General features: G+C 40.5%; 1 protein-coding gene across 1 annotated transcript; it reads right to left on the minus strand.

Moving 5' to 3' along the window:
- Positions 1-273: 273 nt before the first annotated feature.
- Positions 274-5,984, minus strand: LOC102717382 (non-specific phospholipase C4-like). Its single transcript, XM_006662958.2, has 2 exons — positions 5,281-5,984; positions 274-1,232 (listed from the first exon to the last, which is right to left on the minus strand). The coding sequence occupies exons 1-2, from the start codon at positions 5,901-5,903 to the stop codon at positions 275-277; spliced, it is 1,581 nt and encodes a 526-aa protein (XP_006663021.2). The 5' UTR covers positions 5,904-5,984; the 3' UTR covers position 274.
- Between the last annotated feature and the right edge of the window lie 10,289 nt (positions 5,985-16,273).

The following is a 16,273-nucleotide window of genomic DNA, read 5'->3' on the forward strand; positions in this document are numbered from 1 at the left end:
GGATCCTCGTGTCTCTACGAGGTTTCAGACAAATTTTGCTCCTTTTCACACTTTATTACCAGTCGATTTTATTACAATGAACATAACCATTTACATTAATTAAATATATTCAAATAAAGCCAATCTTCCCTTAATGAATCAACAAACACACGAGTTAATTAAACACATCAATCATCTTCCCGAGAAATTAAATACACATACAATTTTGCAATGCAAACTTGATGGACGTCGTAGATGCATTTGTCGTCGCCGTCGTACGCGTGCAGTCGCCGCCCTACGACGCGTTGAAGCAGGGGAGGCAGCCGCACAGCTTGGACAGAGCCGACGGCCTCGCCGGCGCCGGCTCCGGCGGGTCGACCGGAGCCGGAGCTGGAGCTGGAGCTGGCTGCACCATCGGGACGTGCGAGCCGTCCATGCCGCTGTCCCTGCAGCGGTGGCACTCCTCCCGGAACAGGTCGAACGCGTCGCCGCAGTAGGCGGCGGCGGCGGCGACGGTCATCCCCTGGACGAGGCCCTCGGGGTCGTAGCCTTCCTTGTCATGGTCGCCGTTGAGCGCGGCGCCGAGCTGCACCAGCTCGGCCTGGAACTCGGAGATCTCCCGGTGCTCCTCCGCCTCCGCCTCGCGCAGCCGCACGGGCTCCGGCAGCTTGGCGGGGCAGTCCGCCCTCGGCGTGGCCCGTGTGAGCACCGTGTCGAACGTGCCCGCCCACGCGTCCCGCCTCGTGAGGAACTCCTTGAGCCCGAAGATCTTCTTCACCGTCGCGGGGATCGACGAGTGCTCGTACTGCGACGTCGGCTCGGGCCCGTCCGGCGCGTGCACCACCGTGCCGGGTTCGACCCACGGCGAGACGAGGAGCGTGGGCACGCGGACGCCGAGGCGGTCGAAGCCGAACAGCACGGGGGCGGCGCTGACGATGCCGTCCGGGGAGGGGACGCCGGTGACCGGGGTGGGCACGTGGTCGAAGAAGCCGCCGTGCTCATCGTAGGTGACGACGAGCAGCGTCTCGTGCCACTGCGGGCCGGAGCGGAGCGCCTCGTAGACCTCCTTGACGAGGCGCTGGCCCTGCGCGACGTCGTGGGACGGGTGGTCGTCGTTGCCGGGGAGGAGCTTGAGGTCGAAGTAGCGCTGCTCGATGACGACGTAGTTGGGGAGCTTGCCCTCCCTGCAGTCGCGCTTGAACGCCACGTCGTACGGGTGGTAGTTGCCCAAGTACTTGAGCTGCCTCATGTTCCTGCGTGCCAATATTCACCTCTCCTCATTATTACTGGCTTATTACCTCTGTTTTTCTTTCCCTAAATTTATATGAATAATAATAAATTCGAATATATATATATATATATGCACATGCTTCACCACAGGAATTAAAATAATTATTTCATGTAAAATTTTATTAAAATATATGACACATATATATCATGTGTATATAAATTTAATGACATAAACATTTTAATGATAAAACAAACCAAATCAAAATAATTAATAATTATGGATATTTTAAAATAAGAAAAATAGCTAAATATTCTAAAACCAATGAAGTCAAATAAAGATTTTTTTTTGGATTTCTTTTATGGTTTAGTTCAGCGTGCGCGTTGACATGAGTTAGGTATACTGTTTTCCCTAGTGTGAAAAATATTCTAGCCATTTTGGAATTTATTGATAGATAAATTTAGACAAAACCACTCAATTTTAATTTTTGACCGAGGTTACCCCTAATGGTTTTGTGAGATATCATTGTTATATTATAACAAAAACTAAATAATGCCCAAAATCACACGTCAAAAATCGAATAAGTTTAGTTAACAGTGACATATACACACACATATATATACACTAGCTGAATGCCCATGCTTTGCTATAAATAAAACAAAATATATTAATATTGCCTAAAATAAATAAAAATATATTTTTCATTAAATGTGTTATACATCTTTTTTATAGGAATATTCACTTAATTTGATTTTATATCTAGCTACCTATTTAGATTTGATTGTTAAGTTTAATGGAAAAGTTGTAAACTTTATAATGGGATAGGTGAGGTGGCAGATTCACTGTCATTAATAAATTAATGTTGACAAAGATGACACTTTTAGGATGGAGTATCTTGGTGCTAGAGTCAATTTGTGCATTATTAGACCCATCCTCTTTAGTGCCTCGAGGTCGTAGATGTTCATGGTATAGTAACGCCATCACTGCCTTAAAGCCTACTCATCAACCTCCTCCTCAGTACAAATGGAGAGACTCAGGGCATGCACAATGCAAAGACGTGGTGAGTGGTCTCACTACGCTATGTTGGCTAGAAGCTTGTGTGGAGGAGAGAGGGCATAGAGGGAGTGGTTTGCTAGCCTTGTGTGTCTTGCAGAAGACGTGTGAAGCTTCAGCCAAACTCCACCAAAAATAGCATCTATCACACTTACAGTCAGATATAGTGAGGGACACAAGGAGAGGGTGAGGAGAGAGAGATCACGACCGCATGGTCACTAGATCTGGCAAGATCACGGTAGAATCCTAGGCTGCACTGGCGCTCATCCTCGAGGTCGCACAACCACTACTTCGCCTTTAGATCACACCACTGTAGTTCCGCGTCAGGGACACCCATCCATCACTCTGACCATCTCTAGGTCGCGTTGCTATTACCGGAGTGGATGCCTAATGGCTTGTGAAGGCAATGTTAGTGAGGGGAGGGAGATTGGAAAGCTCCGCCGAGGCGCTCCTTGAGCACTACCACCGTCCCAAGCTCCATCGCCCCCAGGCGGCCAAGCTCTACCTAGCACAGAACCACGCCACCCTCGAGCTATGTTGGCTCGGCGCCACCCAGAGAGGGGACAGATCCCCTGAGCTTCTCCGGATCCATTGTTTTCTCAGCTCGCCATCGCCGCCATCGAGGGAGATGATGTTGTTGGGAGATATATATAGAGAGAGTAGTGGAGAAGAGAGATCCAGATGTGAAGATACTGTTCACCTACCGGTGGAGGGAGGACATATATTTTTGTTTGTTGGTTATGAGGGCTCATGTGTAACATTTTTGGCTTTTTTGTAGTTTAGAACAAGATGAGGACTAAAATGAAAAACATCAAGGGTTGATATGAGTAACGTAAGACACCGGTTCAAGCTACGAGCACCGTCAACAATAATTGTTTGGTCAAGTGATCTCAGTCTACGTACGTGGTACCTGAGAACACTCAGTTTGGACACCTTGGAGCGTGAATGACCTTATGCATCATTGTAGTTTGCAAGGAACATAAATCGACAATAATTTTGCTACCATTATAGAGAAGCACCTTAGCTGCTAGCGAGCTAGATCAATTGAGATCACATCCAATCGATCAAAGTGAGACTGGCCGGCCAGTTGCATTAAACAATTATGAGTTATCATATCTCAGTTGCACTAATTAGTTAGATCACCGCCTAGAGGGTGATAACAAACAAATTTGTACATAATACTTTTATATATGTATTGTTAACGATCTAAAAGCTAAGACTAAAAAATCTACTCTAAATTTAAGGTTAAAAATTTAAATTTTGGATTATAGGTATAAACAAAAACGAAAAGATAGGGACATTACAAAATTAATCAGAACATAACAACAAAATATGAGACCGAACAGGTAAGTGGAAACAATTTAATTTACACTCCTTGAGTAGGTATTAAGATACCAAAATTTTGTATAAAATTTGGTACCTTCTAGTACCTAAGGTACCAACAGATATCAAAATTTACATAGAAAAAAGTGGTACCTCCTGTTACCTTCTCATCAAGTACTATAAAATTGCTCAACTTCTAAACCTCAAAGGTGCCGTCTGCAATAATTTGGTAGTTTATAAATTTTAGTTTGTTTATATATACACATGCCTGCTATACCTAAACTGAGCATCTCTTACTTACCCCATATTATCTAAAATTTCAATTTGCGTATTTATTATATATGTACGCCGTTGAAGGCATCAGAACTTACTATTTAGACGCATATTCTATCGTCTGGTCATTAAGAAAATATTATCTACCGAGGCAGCTGTTGGAAATTAAATATTATATATACAAATGTAAGTCCAGTCAACTGCACATGGTTAAGAGATAACAAATATCTGCCCTAATCTTATATTGTGTAAATTAAGATATATAATGTCCATCTAAGAAGCGGTGATCTGTACGTTACATGGTTAAGAGAATATCCGTTTGATATGTCCCATTTGAAGTCAACACCACATCATCAGTTCTCTTCTCTAACATTGCGTGTAGCAATCATAGGCTGTTTTAGGAACCAATTCTATGCTACATTAATAAGGCAATAATAATGCAGATAATTATTGGAAGTTATACTATATATTCCCTAAGTGTCACAGTTCTCCTTTTTTTTAATTACTTCTAAGCACAACTTGATGAACACACAGTCTTATCATCTCTGCTGTAAAATATGTGCAAGTGCAACTAGTTTACATCTCTATTATCTCATGTTGGCTTCAAATTCAAACAAGCATCTGTACATTGTTCAAACATAGCCATATATCCTATGCGTTCGTCCCTCGTTACTATTGAACAAGTTATGTTTCAGCTATATATATTGGTGACTTCGACAATGACCATATATAATGTACTCTAGCAGTTCGTGCAATTTGCAAGGTTAATTGATTGGATATTTTGATGATCCTGTCATCAAATGGCAAAATACGAACAGAGTTATCAAGACCCAAATGCATGCTTCCGGGATTTGCATAGAACATATTGATCGAGAGTTCATACATACTATCTCCATATCATATTGTAAGACTTTTTAGCCTTACCTAAATTCATCAATTGATGATTGTATATAATTTATATATATGCCTAGATTCACTAGCATTTATATGAACGTAGACAAAGCTAGAAAGTATTACATTGTGAAATAGAGGGATGATCGTGGGGGTGTGTTCCAATCCCCTCTTCGCAATTTCTACTTGCTTTCTCGTTTTTTACGTGCAATAATTGCTAAAAATATGTCTTTTCTAAAAATAATTTCTATAGAAAGGTACTTACTAATTTGTTTTTCAAGTTTTTAAACTAATGTTTAATTAATTATATGTTAATTGTTATTCTGTCTTGGGTTGGAGGGAGACCACCATTATACTAAAATGGAGCCTAAGTAGCATGGTTTGCAATTTCGGTTCAAAATTTTGGGCACCCAGAACGAAATTATTTGGACCCAAAATTTCAGTTTGTTTCAAGTTACTGTGTGAGTTGAAGAAAATTTGAATTTATATTTGTGAGCCTGGCATGCATATATACGATAATACGATCGACTGACCTGTAGAAGAGCACAGAGGGCGGGAACTGGTAGTAGACGCCGAAGGAGTGGCCGGCGTCGTGGAGGGCGTCGAAGATGGTGCGCTGCGGCAGGCCGGCGCGGAGCTGCTTGCCGTCGTTGCTGACGAGGCCGTGGGAGGTCGCCGAGTGGACGAACATCCGGTTGGGCTGCGTCGACGACGGCACGGAGGCGAACCACCGGTCGCAGACGGCGAACTCCTTGACCAGCTCGCGGTACACCGGCACGGCGTCGGGGCGGAAGCCGTTCATCACCGTGCGCGACATGCCGGCGCGCTCCTTCTCCGCCTCCTGCACGAACCCGCTCATCGGCGGCACGGGCACCCCGGGCTTGGTCGCCGGCGAGGTGACCCCCCAAGTGTAGGCGTCGCCGTACACCTGCTCGTAGATGGCCTGGAAGGAGTGGCCCGGGTCAGGGTCGACGTACACGGAGCCGTCGCCGAAGTGGACGGCCGGGGACGTCTCGTCCCCGGCGGTGGCGCGGTTGAACTCGGCACCCGTCACGCCGTCGATCTCCGGGTTGAGCGATTTCATCCACCCGAGCATGTGGTCGAAGGAGCGGTTCTCCTGGACCAGCACCACCACCGTCTTGATCTTGTCCGCCATGGGATCGCGCGCGGGCGCGGCTGATGAGAATTTGGAAGGGGGAAGGAAGCTAGGCAAACGAGGATGGCTTAGCTAGCGCTCGATCATTACTGTATATATCTAGCTAGGGGCAGCTACGTGCGTAGGGGTGTTAACGGATCGGATAATGATCCGAATCTGCTTAAATTGAGGATGTGGTATGGGTTTGCAACTATCAGACGGATATAGAATCGGATTCGGATATTGAGTTGCGGATTCGGATACGAATGTGGTATCGTTAATATCCGGTGGATGCGGATTATCCGATTTTTTTACCGGATAATCCGATAGTATTTTGGCGGATAATCTGAGTTTTTTTATCCATAAAGCACTCAATCAAAAGCCCATCAATAGCCCAAGTATTTTTCATCCAGTATTAAATGACAATGTATTGATTGTATGTACATATCACATCCGGTCGTAATAATCCGTTTCCGAGCCGACTTCACACCATTTCCGACATCCGCAACAATTCGTATCCAAAAAGATCCACATCCGCTTAAAAATTATGATTTAGGATATGATTTGACCCCTATCCGTCCGAATCCGCTTCGTTAAAACCCCTACGTGCTTCTTATCGGTGCCAGTGGCTCCTCTCGTGTGAGATGCTGCATTGCTGCTAAATACTCCCTCCGTTTTATAATGTAATTGACCATTTGTCTTATTCAAAAAATTATAAAAATATCATTTATTTTGCTTATGACTTACTTTATTATAAAAAAACTTTAAGCACGACTTGTCATTTTTTATATTTGTACTAAATTTTTGAATAAGACGAATGATCAAATGTTGTGAAAAAAAGGTAAACATCTTATATTATGAAACAGATATAGTAATTACTTGTCGTTTTGTTAATTAAGCAACGCTTTTGCAGTTGCTGATGTGACATAATTGATTAGGACACACACTTATCATGGCTTATTTCGTTAAAAAGAAGTGGAGAGTTCTCGAAGGAAACTCAACTTGTATCTACCTATCTCATTAGGACACAGACCTACTCTCCGTAATAAACCGGCACAAAAGATCTACTTTACTTTATTTGTGTTGAGTACAAAAAATATCTACGAAATTGCCTATTTTTGCCGGTGCAAAGAAGACCTGCCATAAATGTTTGTGCTATTTACATCGGTTAGTTCTACACGGATATATATATGTGAATCGACACAAATAATCAACACTGCTCGACTATAAATATATATGGGCCCCCACCACATATAGTACTATCTTGGAGAGCAAGAAGAAGAGGAGGAACAACAGAGGGAAGGTTACGAGAATGGTTGTGCCTAGGGGCGGAGGTACAATATAACCATCGGGATCAGTCGACTCGGATGACCTCCGATGAATCCATTGTTATATTATTTAGACAGCTAAGATGATACTAAAAGTTATATAAAGTTAGTGTATTCTAACACCGGTGATCCTAATAACTAATTTTTTAGCTCAGCCCCTGGCTGTGGCAAGGGTTGCGGCGTCTTATCAGCCATGGCAAGGTGGATGAAGGGAGCACGCAGTTGTCTGCTACCTCAGCGAGGAGGAGCACGGCGCCAAGAACATCTACATACAGGTTCATCGGATCAAATATTATTACAAATGGTTCGAGATTCATTTGCAAAGAAAAAAATTGAGTGATGAATTAATCGTTCAATTCACCGGGTTTCCGTTTGGTGGAGCAGAAGATAGAGGGGGAGAATCTAGAAGGTGAGGAGGAAGACGGACAAGGACAAGGGCCGACGCCACCAACAGGGCAATCGCGACCACATTAAACGTGACAAGGTAAAGAAAACACGAACCAATTAAACCATCTCGACCACCAACTTATTCAGTTCAATTTTGAGCACCGCAGGGTAATCCTTTCATTCAAGTGGCCAAAAGATAGACACAAAACACACAACTATATTCTTCAAAAAGGTATTGGGACAATATACATTCTTGCAATGGAGACCTTCACGTGAAATATAATAGCATATATAATTATAATTATCAACCTGTTGTGTGCATAAATAGATATAAAAAAGTATAGGAACTTCATTTGTCGAACACAGCATAAATATCAAAATGTAACTCTACTGATATCATCGTGCCATCGATTGCCGTCATAATTATCTAGAACAAGGCAGGAAAATCCTTACCGTGTCCAAATATAATCTATCAATCATTTGGTTTTATCTTTAAATACAATGCAGCCTCCACGGACTAGACCCTTAGCGTTCACATAAATGGGATAAATTATATATTAGTATGTACTCTATATGTTAGCAGCATTTGCAGTGCACCGGGACTGAATAACGCAAGTAATTTAAATTGCATTATTCATGCATCATGGAACTAATATCTCGGGTCATCCATAACACTATTTTCAAATAACCGTGGTGAAAGTATATATAATCGATGGTTTCATTTGAGTCGATAAAATGTAACATCATCACTCCCAATAAAATACGTCATGTTTGTATTAAAGGCATTCCTCAAGTTACGCTATCAAATGTTCATTTGCATCATACAATATGAGCTGCAGTCCTCATTATCATGGAGGAATATTCACTGAAAACCCTCAAAATAAGTAAAAGCTCATGACAATCGGAACTAAAATGTTTTTTTTATTTTGATGAACAAATTGCCGGAGATAGATGTAGGCATGAAATACATTTCTACCAAATCTCATGTCCAAATACAGTTTCATTTTGGACAAACACAAAAGATAAACTTATTTAGTTGAATAAACTTTCAAGCAGTACATATGAGAGCTTAACAAATGACATCTGACCATTATAATCAGACATGGAACCCGTGGCACAATTGAATATGAAAAACAAAATATGAGAAATAAAGGTGGCATGATACCATAGATATATAGTAAGTAATTAAGTTGGCCTGGCATGTCCCTGACAGGATAATTAACTTTGTGGAGGTGGAGGGGTGCCAAATAGTTGTCAGCATATGGCTCCACACAATCCATCGGGCCCCAAATGGCATGAAACTTGTCAGCAATGATCTTCTCCTCGGGGGAGCATGACTTGTCTGGGCAACCACTCACACACATTGGAGGCCCGGCGTCCTCTGCGAATGACTTGTGGAGGAATTTCTCAACTTTTGGGTACCCGGAGTTGATCGTCGCGGGAAGCCCAAACATGGCCTCGGACACCTCAGTGAGGCTGGCGGTACAGGACTCAAGGCACATGGGGAGCTTTCCACCCTTCTTCATGGTGGCGGCAATGAGTGGGTCGACAAGGGCCTTGGCCTCAGCGGTCAAATTGGCTATGACATGTGGGATTAGCGTAACAAATTCCATCACCTCGAACCTGTACTCGAGCTTTGGGAATATTGTCTCCAACGCCTTCACACCTGGCTCAGGATCCCTCGCATCAATGCACAGTTCCTCAAAGTAGGTCGTCCGGTCACCCACAACTTACCGCACATTTCGATCCTCCTCTGACTCCAACACCCGCCCGCGTTTGGAGCATGTAATGGAGACTAAGAAGGTTGCTAGGACGGCGAGGAAGAGGGAGGGATGCCAATAGCACCGTAGAGTGATTAGGCATGAAGGAAGCCATCATGGTTGTCGAAATCGATTTGATTTGGTATGACACGAGTTCGATGCCAACATTCCTCTACATAACACGTTATATATAGCTGCTCACCTCCTTGCATGCAACTCCGTTGAGCTAACTAGAGTGCTTCACAAGTGTGGTGTCCAGGTTAGTTGCAAATAGGAACCATTCGCTCATTCATGTTTTGTTCTCATCCAACAATTCTCCGTCCACACATCGGTGCATACCTATGGCCATTTATAGTACTTGTCCTTACCTTTCTACAGGTAAGAAAGTAAGAAAGATTTTTAGCTATTGATTATAAATGGTTTGTTTTCTATGTAAAGAAATTCATTGGTATTCCCATTAATAAATGACATAGAAATGAAACCTCATGGTGCACAAAATTCTCGTTCAAAATATTACATTCACGTGTAATACTTACCATTTGATGCAAACCTATCCAAATTTAGACCTACAGATAAATGATTTCACTATAATTTTCATAGGATGTTTTAAGAAATCATCCCGTGCTCTGTTAACAAGAACAATATCAAAACGAATGAGTACCCAGTCGATAGCAAGCTTTATTTCCTCGTTTGCTTTCTGCTGCCACCTCCCATGGTTTTGTCACATCAAAATTAGGATAGTGTGGTTCATAAGTCATCTCTTCGTGTTGTCTTTGTATTAATTCCCCATAAATATTGATTCAAGAGTAAATTGCACTACCGGTCCTTGTTGCCACGTGGTTCACTTGTCTTATATATGTATTTCTTTGTCTTTTGGACTCCACTCCTTACGATGAGTCCTCGGTGATGGTATTTATTGCTCTTTTTAGCACCGCTTGTATTGCGTCCACCTTCACTGTTTAGAGCCTTGTACGAGATATTGAGCATTTTGCTCGTCTTGTACTTTGTTGTCTTTTCTCAAGCTCCTAGGCTTGGGTTGCCAATTGGAATAACATTGTTCTACAATGCTCCACCTGTTCTGAGGTACCCACTTCTCATGGAAAGGTTCCTCTTGCATCATTGCAAAGTTCAATTGCTTCTTCTCTTGTCTATACTTATTCTAGGGTTTTTTTTCATTTTGCCCTTGAACTTCCTATTGTAGCATAATTTGTTGCTGATTTCTAATTTCTAATTATGGTTGCTAGTTCTACGTCCAAAGGCAAGTCATCTTCCTCCATTGTTGTGACCTTTTCCATTCTCTCAAATAACTCATTAGTTGTAGTTGGTCCGTCTTTGGAAAGATCATAGCATAATGGTCCCTTGAATAACCCTCTCTTCACTATTGCTATAATAGCACTCTCATCTGGCTTCTTTAGTTGGTATTGGATCCTCAAGAATTTGCACATGAACTTGTCGATCGACAAATTAGATTTTTGAGAGAATTTTCTCCACATTTAAGGTTAAATCTCCAAACTAAGCCAATAATTAATCTAACCTTTATTAATATTTAAATTATCTATCTAGGGTGGAAACACTTTCTAATTAAACCTATTTCATAATTTGGAGTGTTCACCAACATATTATTGATTATAAAAAAAAGAAAAAGGAAACATAAAATTAGATTATTCAATTTCAAATAAAATTGGGCAACACCATTTATCGGTCACCAGCTAGCTGTTCACCCGAGTTCTGCAAGTGCCAACTCTACACACGCGTGTCACACCTAGCCATCACGCCAACGCTGCCCAAGTCGCCACTGCCACCTTGCCCCACAAGATCATCACTCTGTAGATGCCATTCTAGCCAGGCTATTGTTGGTTTGTCATAGCCATCCCTTCCTCTGCCTTGTCACACGTGTTCCTGCCATGTCACAACCGCATTGCTTTGCCCTTTTGCATTTTCGATCCCTTGCTGCCAGTCCACTCTAGGTTTTTTTTGTCGCACTAACTCGACTGTTGTCACCCGGCCATCACGATGCCCCCATCAACTGCAAGTTGCCACGTCCGTGTTAGCACGGGCTCACCTATTGTCCCCTCAGGTATTTCTACCCACGCCCACCCCATATCATGTACTCTGCCAACAAACATGTCTATTGTCGCCATGTCATCCATACATATAAGACATATATCTCCTTACACATATACGGACACACACACAACTATACCCATATATATATATATATAGGTTTCCTATGCAATAAACAAATACGAAACTGAAAATACTGAGAAACTCCCAAAAGGAACAATATGGATTAATAATTTTGAATCTTTAATTCCACGCAATATAAAAAGGAAATAACAGCATTCCCTAAAAGTACATAACAGGAGAACATCTTTCATGCATAGAGATAGTACTACAGGGTAATCCTTTCATTCAAGTGGACACACAGCTGCATTTTCCAAAAAGATATTGGGACAATGTATAGTTTTGCATTGGAGACCTTCACGTGGAATATAATAATAGAGTTTCGACAAAAGCATATAATTATCAACCGGCTGTGTGCATAAATAGATGTAAAGAAATGAAAGGAACTTCATTTGTCGAACACAACATAAATATCTAAATGTAACTCTACTGATGTCATCGTGCCATCAGTTAACGTGATAACTATCTAGAACGAGGCAGGAAAATCCTTACCGTGTCAAAATATAATCTATCAGTCATTTGATTCTATCTGTTGTCTATTGTGTTGTTGGTTTTATCTTTAAATACAATGCAGCCTCCACTGCATTTTGTTGTCTTTTACCTTCCAGTGCAGTTTTGATTTTTTTTTTTGCCTTTTATATTAATACAAATTTACAACCAGTAATATTTCTTTTTGCCTTTTATATCCAATATAAATATACAATCAGTAAAGTTCGAACGCAATTGTATGTTAACCACACTTTACTATTCCGAACTCAACACACAGTTTGTTTTCAAAACTTAATTTCAAAATTTATTTTAATTTGTGTAATGAAAATCAACTTGACCTGGTGCAACGCGCAGGAATTTTTTTTCTAGTCTATACCTATTACTCCCTCCGATTGATAATATAAGACATTTGATTTTTTTACTTGCAATGTTTGAATATTTTTCTTATTCAAAAATTATGGAAATATCATTTATTTTGCTTGTGACTTACTTTATTATCAAAAGAACTGCACTACTTGTCATTTTTTATATTTGTATTAAATTTTTGAATAAGACGAATAGTCAAACATTGTAACAAAAAAGTCAAATATCTTATATTATGAAACAGAGGTAGTATAAAAGAACGTTTGTGCTTCCATTGCCCGTCAACCAAATAGCGTGAGGAATATATAATGTAAGTTGCGCTCAAAAACACTTCAAATCTGCCTCCGTGCCACCGTGGAAAACCAATTGACCTAGATCGTATTACATTTCTCTTTTTTTTTGTCTGCATAGGTTCCCATACGATGCAACACAAAGATTATGTTTCTCATTAGATCTTTTCCTTAGTACTTATGTACAATTAAAATTATGTTTACCTGTAGCAACCCACGATATTTCTAGTTATATAAAAAAGCAAGAAGAAACAAGGTTGCAGGGTCACGGGAATCACCAGTCTATTTTGACTATGGCTCTGGTGTAGTCATGTGCTGACCAAATTTTGAGGCCTCCCGATTAGACCACCAAATTGGAAAAAAGAAAAAGACAAAGAAAATACAGAACAATCTCGACTCTATGTAAAATGTATCCACCTGGCCATTGATCAATCTTTTACATGTCAATGCATGTATAAAATCATTTGATACGAGGAGAATGTAACAACCGATGACAAAGTTATTATTTCTTTCAACTTTATGCATTTGAGGTTTAGAATTCATTATATATAAAGTAATAGAGTAGAATTCATTATATATAAAGTAATAGAGGAAGAAGCCACTACGTTTCGCTCTTATGGCCTAAAAAATCACATATTAATAAAAATAGAAAAAATACATTAGAAATACAATTTGAAAAAATAAAAAAAGTGAAAAAAGAGTCCATGTGGAAATAATTTAGCAACATCTAAAAATCAGATTAGAAATAAGTATTGTTAAAGAAAGAATCCACGTAGATCGTGGAAATACAATTTAGAGTTATCTACATTTGGATTAACAATAAATATTATAGAGAGCCTATCAAGGAATGAAATTTAGAAATATTTTAAATTTGAATTAAAAATAAAGAATACAATGAGAAAAGTTCATGTGGAAATATAATTTATAAATATCTTAAATTCAGTTACAAATAATAATTATTGAGAAAAGAGTTTAAGTATGAATACAGTTTAGAAATATTTAAAATCTAGATGAAAATAGATAATATTGAGAGAATGGTTCATATTTAACCTATATTAATTGAAGATTCTTATAGGACCAAGGTATTAATCCTGCAAGATAAAATTGGTAAAAGTTCTCACGTGAATTAAAAATTATCAGAATTTGGGCGTTAAGCAAAGAAAAATAAAATAGCTAGATCCACACACAAAGTATAACTAATGAATTAGATTGGATCCTCAAATCTATACCAATGTCATAATGGAATTCCTACCTAGAGTCCAAACTGTGAGCAACAATAATCTATATATAACTATACCTCGGTCTGGTCCTAGAATTTAGAAAATTTACCATCAAATTCGCCTAGCTCAACTCTTTTACCACTCAATCCGCACGTGCTCTATAATATATCATTACGAAGGTTAATTAGTCTATTTGGTACCACTTTCTCTATTATTCATCTATTTCATATTTCTTGATTTCATTTATACAATTTTTCAAGTTTGTGGATATTTTTTGCCCTTGACCCCGCCTGTCAGATCCAAAGAGATCCACAGAGAGAATAGATCGTTCTATCCACGAGCATACTCCATAGTGTCGTCGTTGTCGCTCGCGTCCCCTCCTCCACCAACCCCGCCACCGCGATCGATGTTCTTCGCAGTTGCCCATGCCAGCGGTGCTCCACCAGCCCGCCGTCGAGCGCCACAGTCACCGCTACCAGCTAGTCTACGCCAGCGCCTCGCTTGGGAGGCGTCGCCCCACCGACCCTGCCACTGAGCGCCGGCCCATAGTACAGGTGAAGGTGATGCATAATGACATCATGCTACCTTTTAACCTGTCGTGCAGTGTCAGGCCAAATAGCAGGGAAGACCAATTAATTGTAACCAGCATGCGAAAAATAGCTACAGTTATATCTTTCTTTGACCTCTAGAAAAAGCCATGAAAAAATCGATGTCTTAACATCAATAAGATGCAACTGAACCGATGCTCTCAGATCAGAGTCACAATTTGGTTGTGCTATCTTCTGAACAATCTAGTTGTGATGTGCAGCAAATGCAAGGATGCATTCTTCCCTGATATATATGAATCATTCAGACTTGAAGATATCAGATGGCTCCTTATGTGGTTTCAAGCAGAGCTCCATCGCATTGTAGGCTGAAGATCAGAAGATGGTGGTAAAGGTGTTGTTTTTATTTATTTAGTTAGTTTTTTCATTGCTCCCAAAATCAATTGGAAGATGAGATGGCAGCACAAAGCAGATCATATTTTGTTCAGTTGGAGATGTTGATGTGTATAATAGCAGCAGCTGTGTGCACTTTTTTGACAGCATATATAGCAGCACCGGTGGCACAGAGTTGCGGCAGGGGCGGTGGTGCACACTGGCGGCCGAGACTGTGGCGCTCGGCGGTGGTGGCGCAGACCGGCACTCGACGGCGGTGCAATAGGCCGGTGGAGCACTCGACGGTGGTGTGGTAAACGCCGTGGCACACTCGACGTTACGGGGGGCAAAATGATCGATCCAAGGAGAGAATATCTCTCTATGATCTGACAGGTGGGCCTAAGGAAAAAACTGTCGAGAAGTCTAAAAAATTATATAAATAAAATTAATAAATATAAAATAGATAAAAAATAGAGAAAGTGGTACCAACTTGACTAATTAACCTTCCTAGTTATATTTATAGAGCACATGCGGATTAGATGGCAAAAAAGTTGAGGCAAGCGAATTTGATGGTAAATTCTCCAATGAGGACCGCTTTATATGATCTAAGTTGCACTCAAATAAATTGCAAATCTGCCTCCATGCCGCGGTGGAAAAGGCTATTCTTGCAGAACAGCAAGTTTCGGGTTCAATTCGATTTTCCACGTGAAGCTTCTTTTTTATTGCGATTTTGACAAAGATACAGCTGGCATGAGAAAAAGTGGTATTTCCACATTTTGAGCTCATGGCCAGATGTATCATAATATACATTCGTTTGGCATGAATGGTTCAAACCCTAGGCATCTTGAGTTAACAAGGCACGAGGGCAGGCCATACCAAAAGTTGGTGTTTACCTACCAGAACCAGTATTCTCATATGGTCAGCTATAAGTCGCACTTTTTAGAGCCACGGTAAGAAATAACATAAAGATCCTTGTCATTGCAACCCACGATAATTCAAAGAAAAGAAAAGCATGAATATCAATTCAAAGAAAAGAAAGAAGGGTTCAAATAAAAGTATTAGTGAGACATACGAAGAATATTGTCTATACAGAAGTCCTCACGACATAATTAATGTATTTTTAGTTTATATATGTTAATGCATTAAATACGTCAGAAAACTTTTATGGATTGTTCAATACTTGCCGAAAGCAATGATAAAAACATGCCCTTGGTCTAGGTGGAAAGAAAATTTAAATCTTTGGCATCAAATAATAATATCAAATATTCCAATTCACAAAAAGTTTGTTTCTTTAAAATCAATTGCTATTAATTAATTAACTAATGTATCTAAATTGTTCAATTTTCTAACATAAAGATAACTACCAATTAACTTATCAGCGAGCTATCTGCTTATCTTATTTTTCTCTTCACGCGCACCAGGACGGATTCAGAATTACACTTACCGGTTTTAA

The sequence above is a fragment of the Oryza brachyantha genome, chromosome 11 (assembly GCF_000231095.2).
Source record: "Oryza brachyantha chromosome 11, ObraRS2, whole genome shotgun sequence".
Classification (NCBI taxonomy): Eukaryota; Viridiplantae; Streptophyta; class Magnoliopsida; order Poales; family Poaceae; genus Oryza; species Oryza brachyantha.

Excerpts from the sequence above, each read along its gene's own strand:
- LOC102717382 (XM_006662958.2), bottom strand. The coding sequence starts at position 5,903 with ATGGCGGACAAGATCAAGACGGTGGTGGTGCTGGTCCAGGAGAACCGC. Across the intron at positions 1,233-5,280 it reads CCCTCTGTGCTCTTCTACAG|GAACATGAGGCAGCTCAAGT; the intron begins GTCAGTCGATCG and ends ATTGGCACGCAG.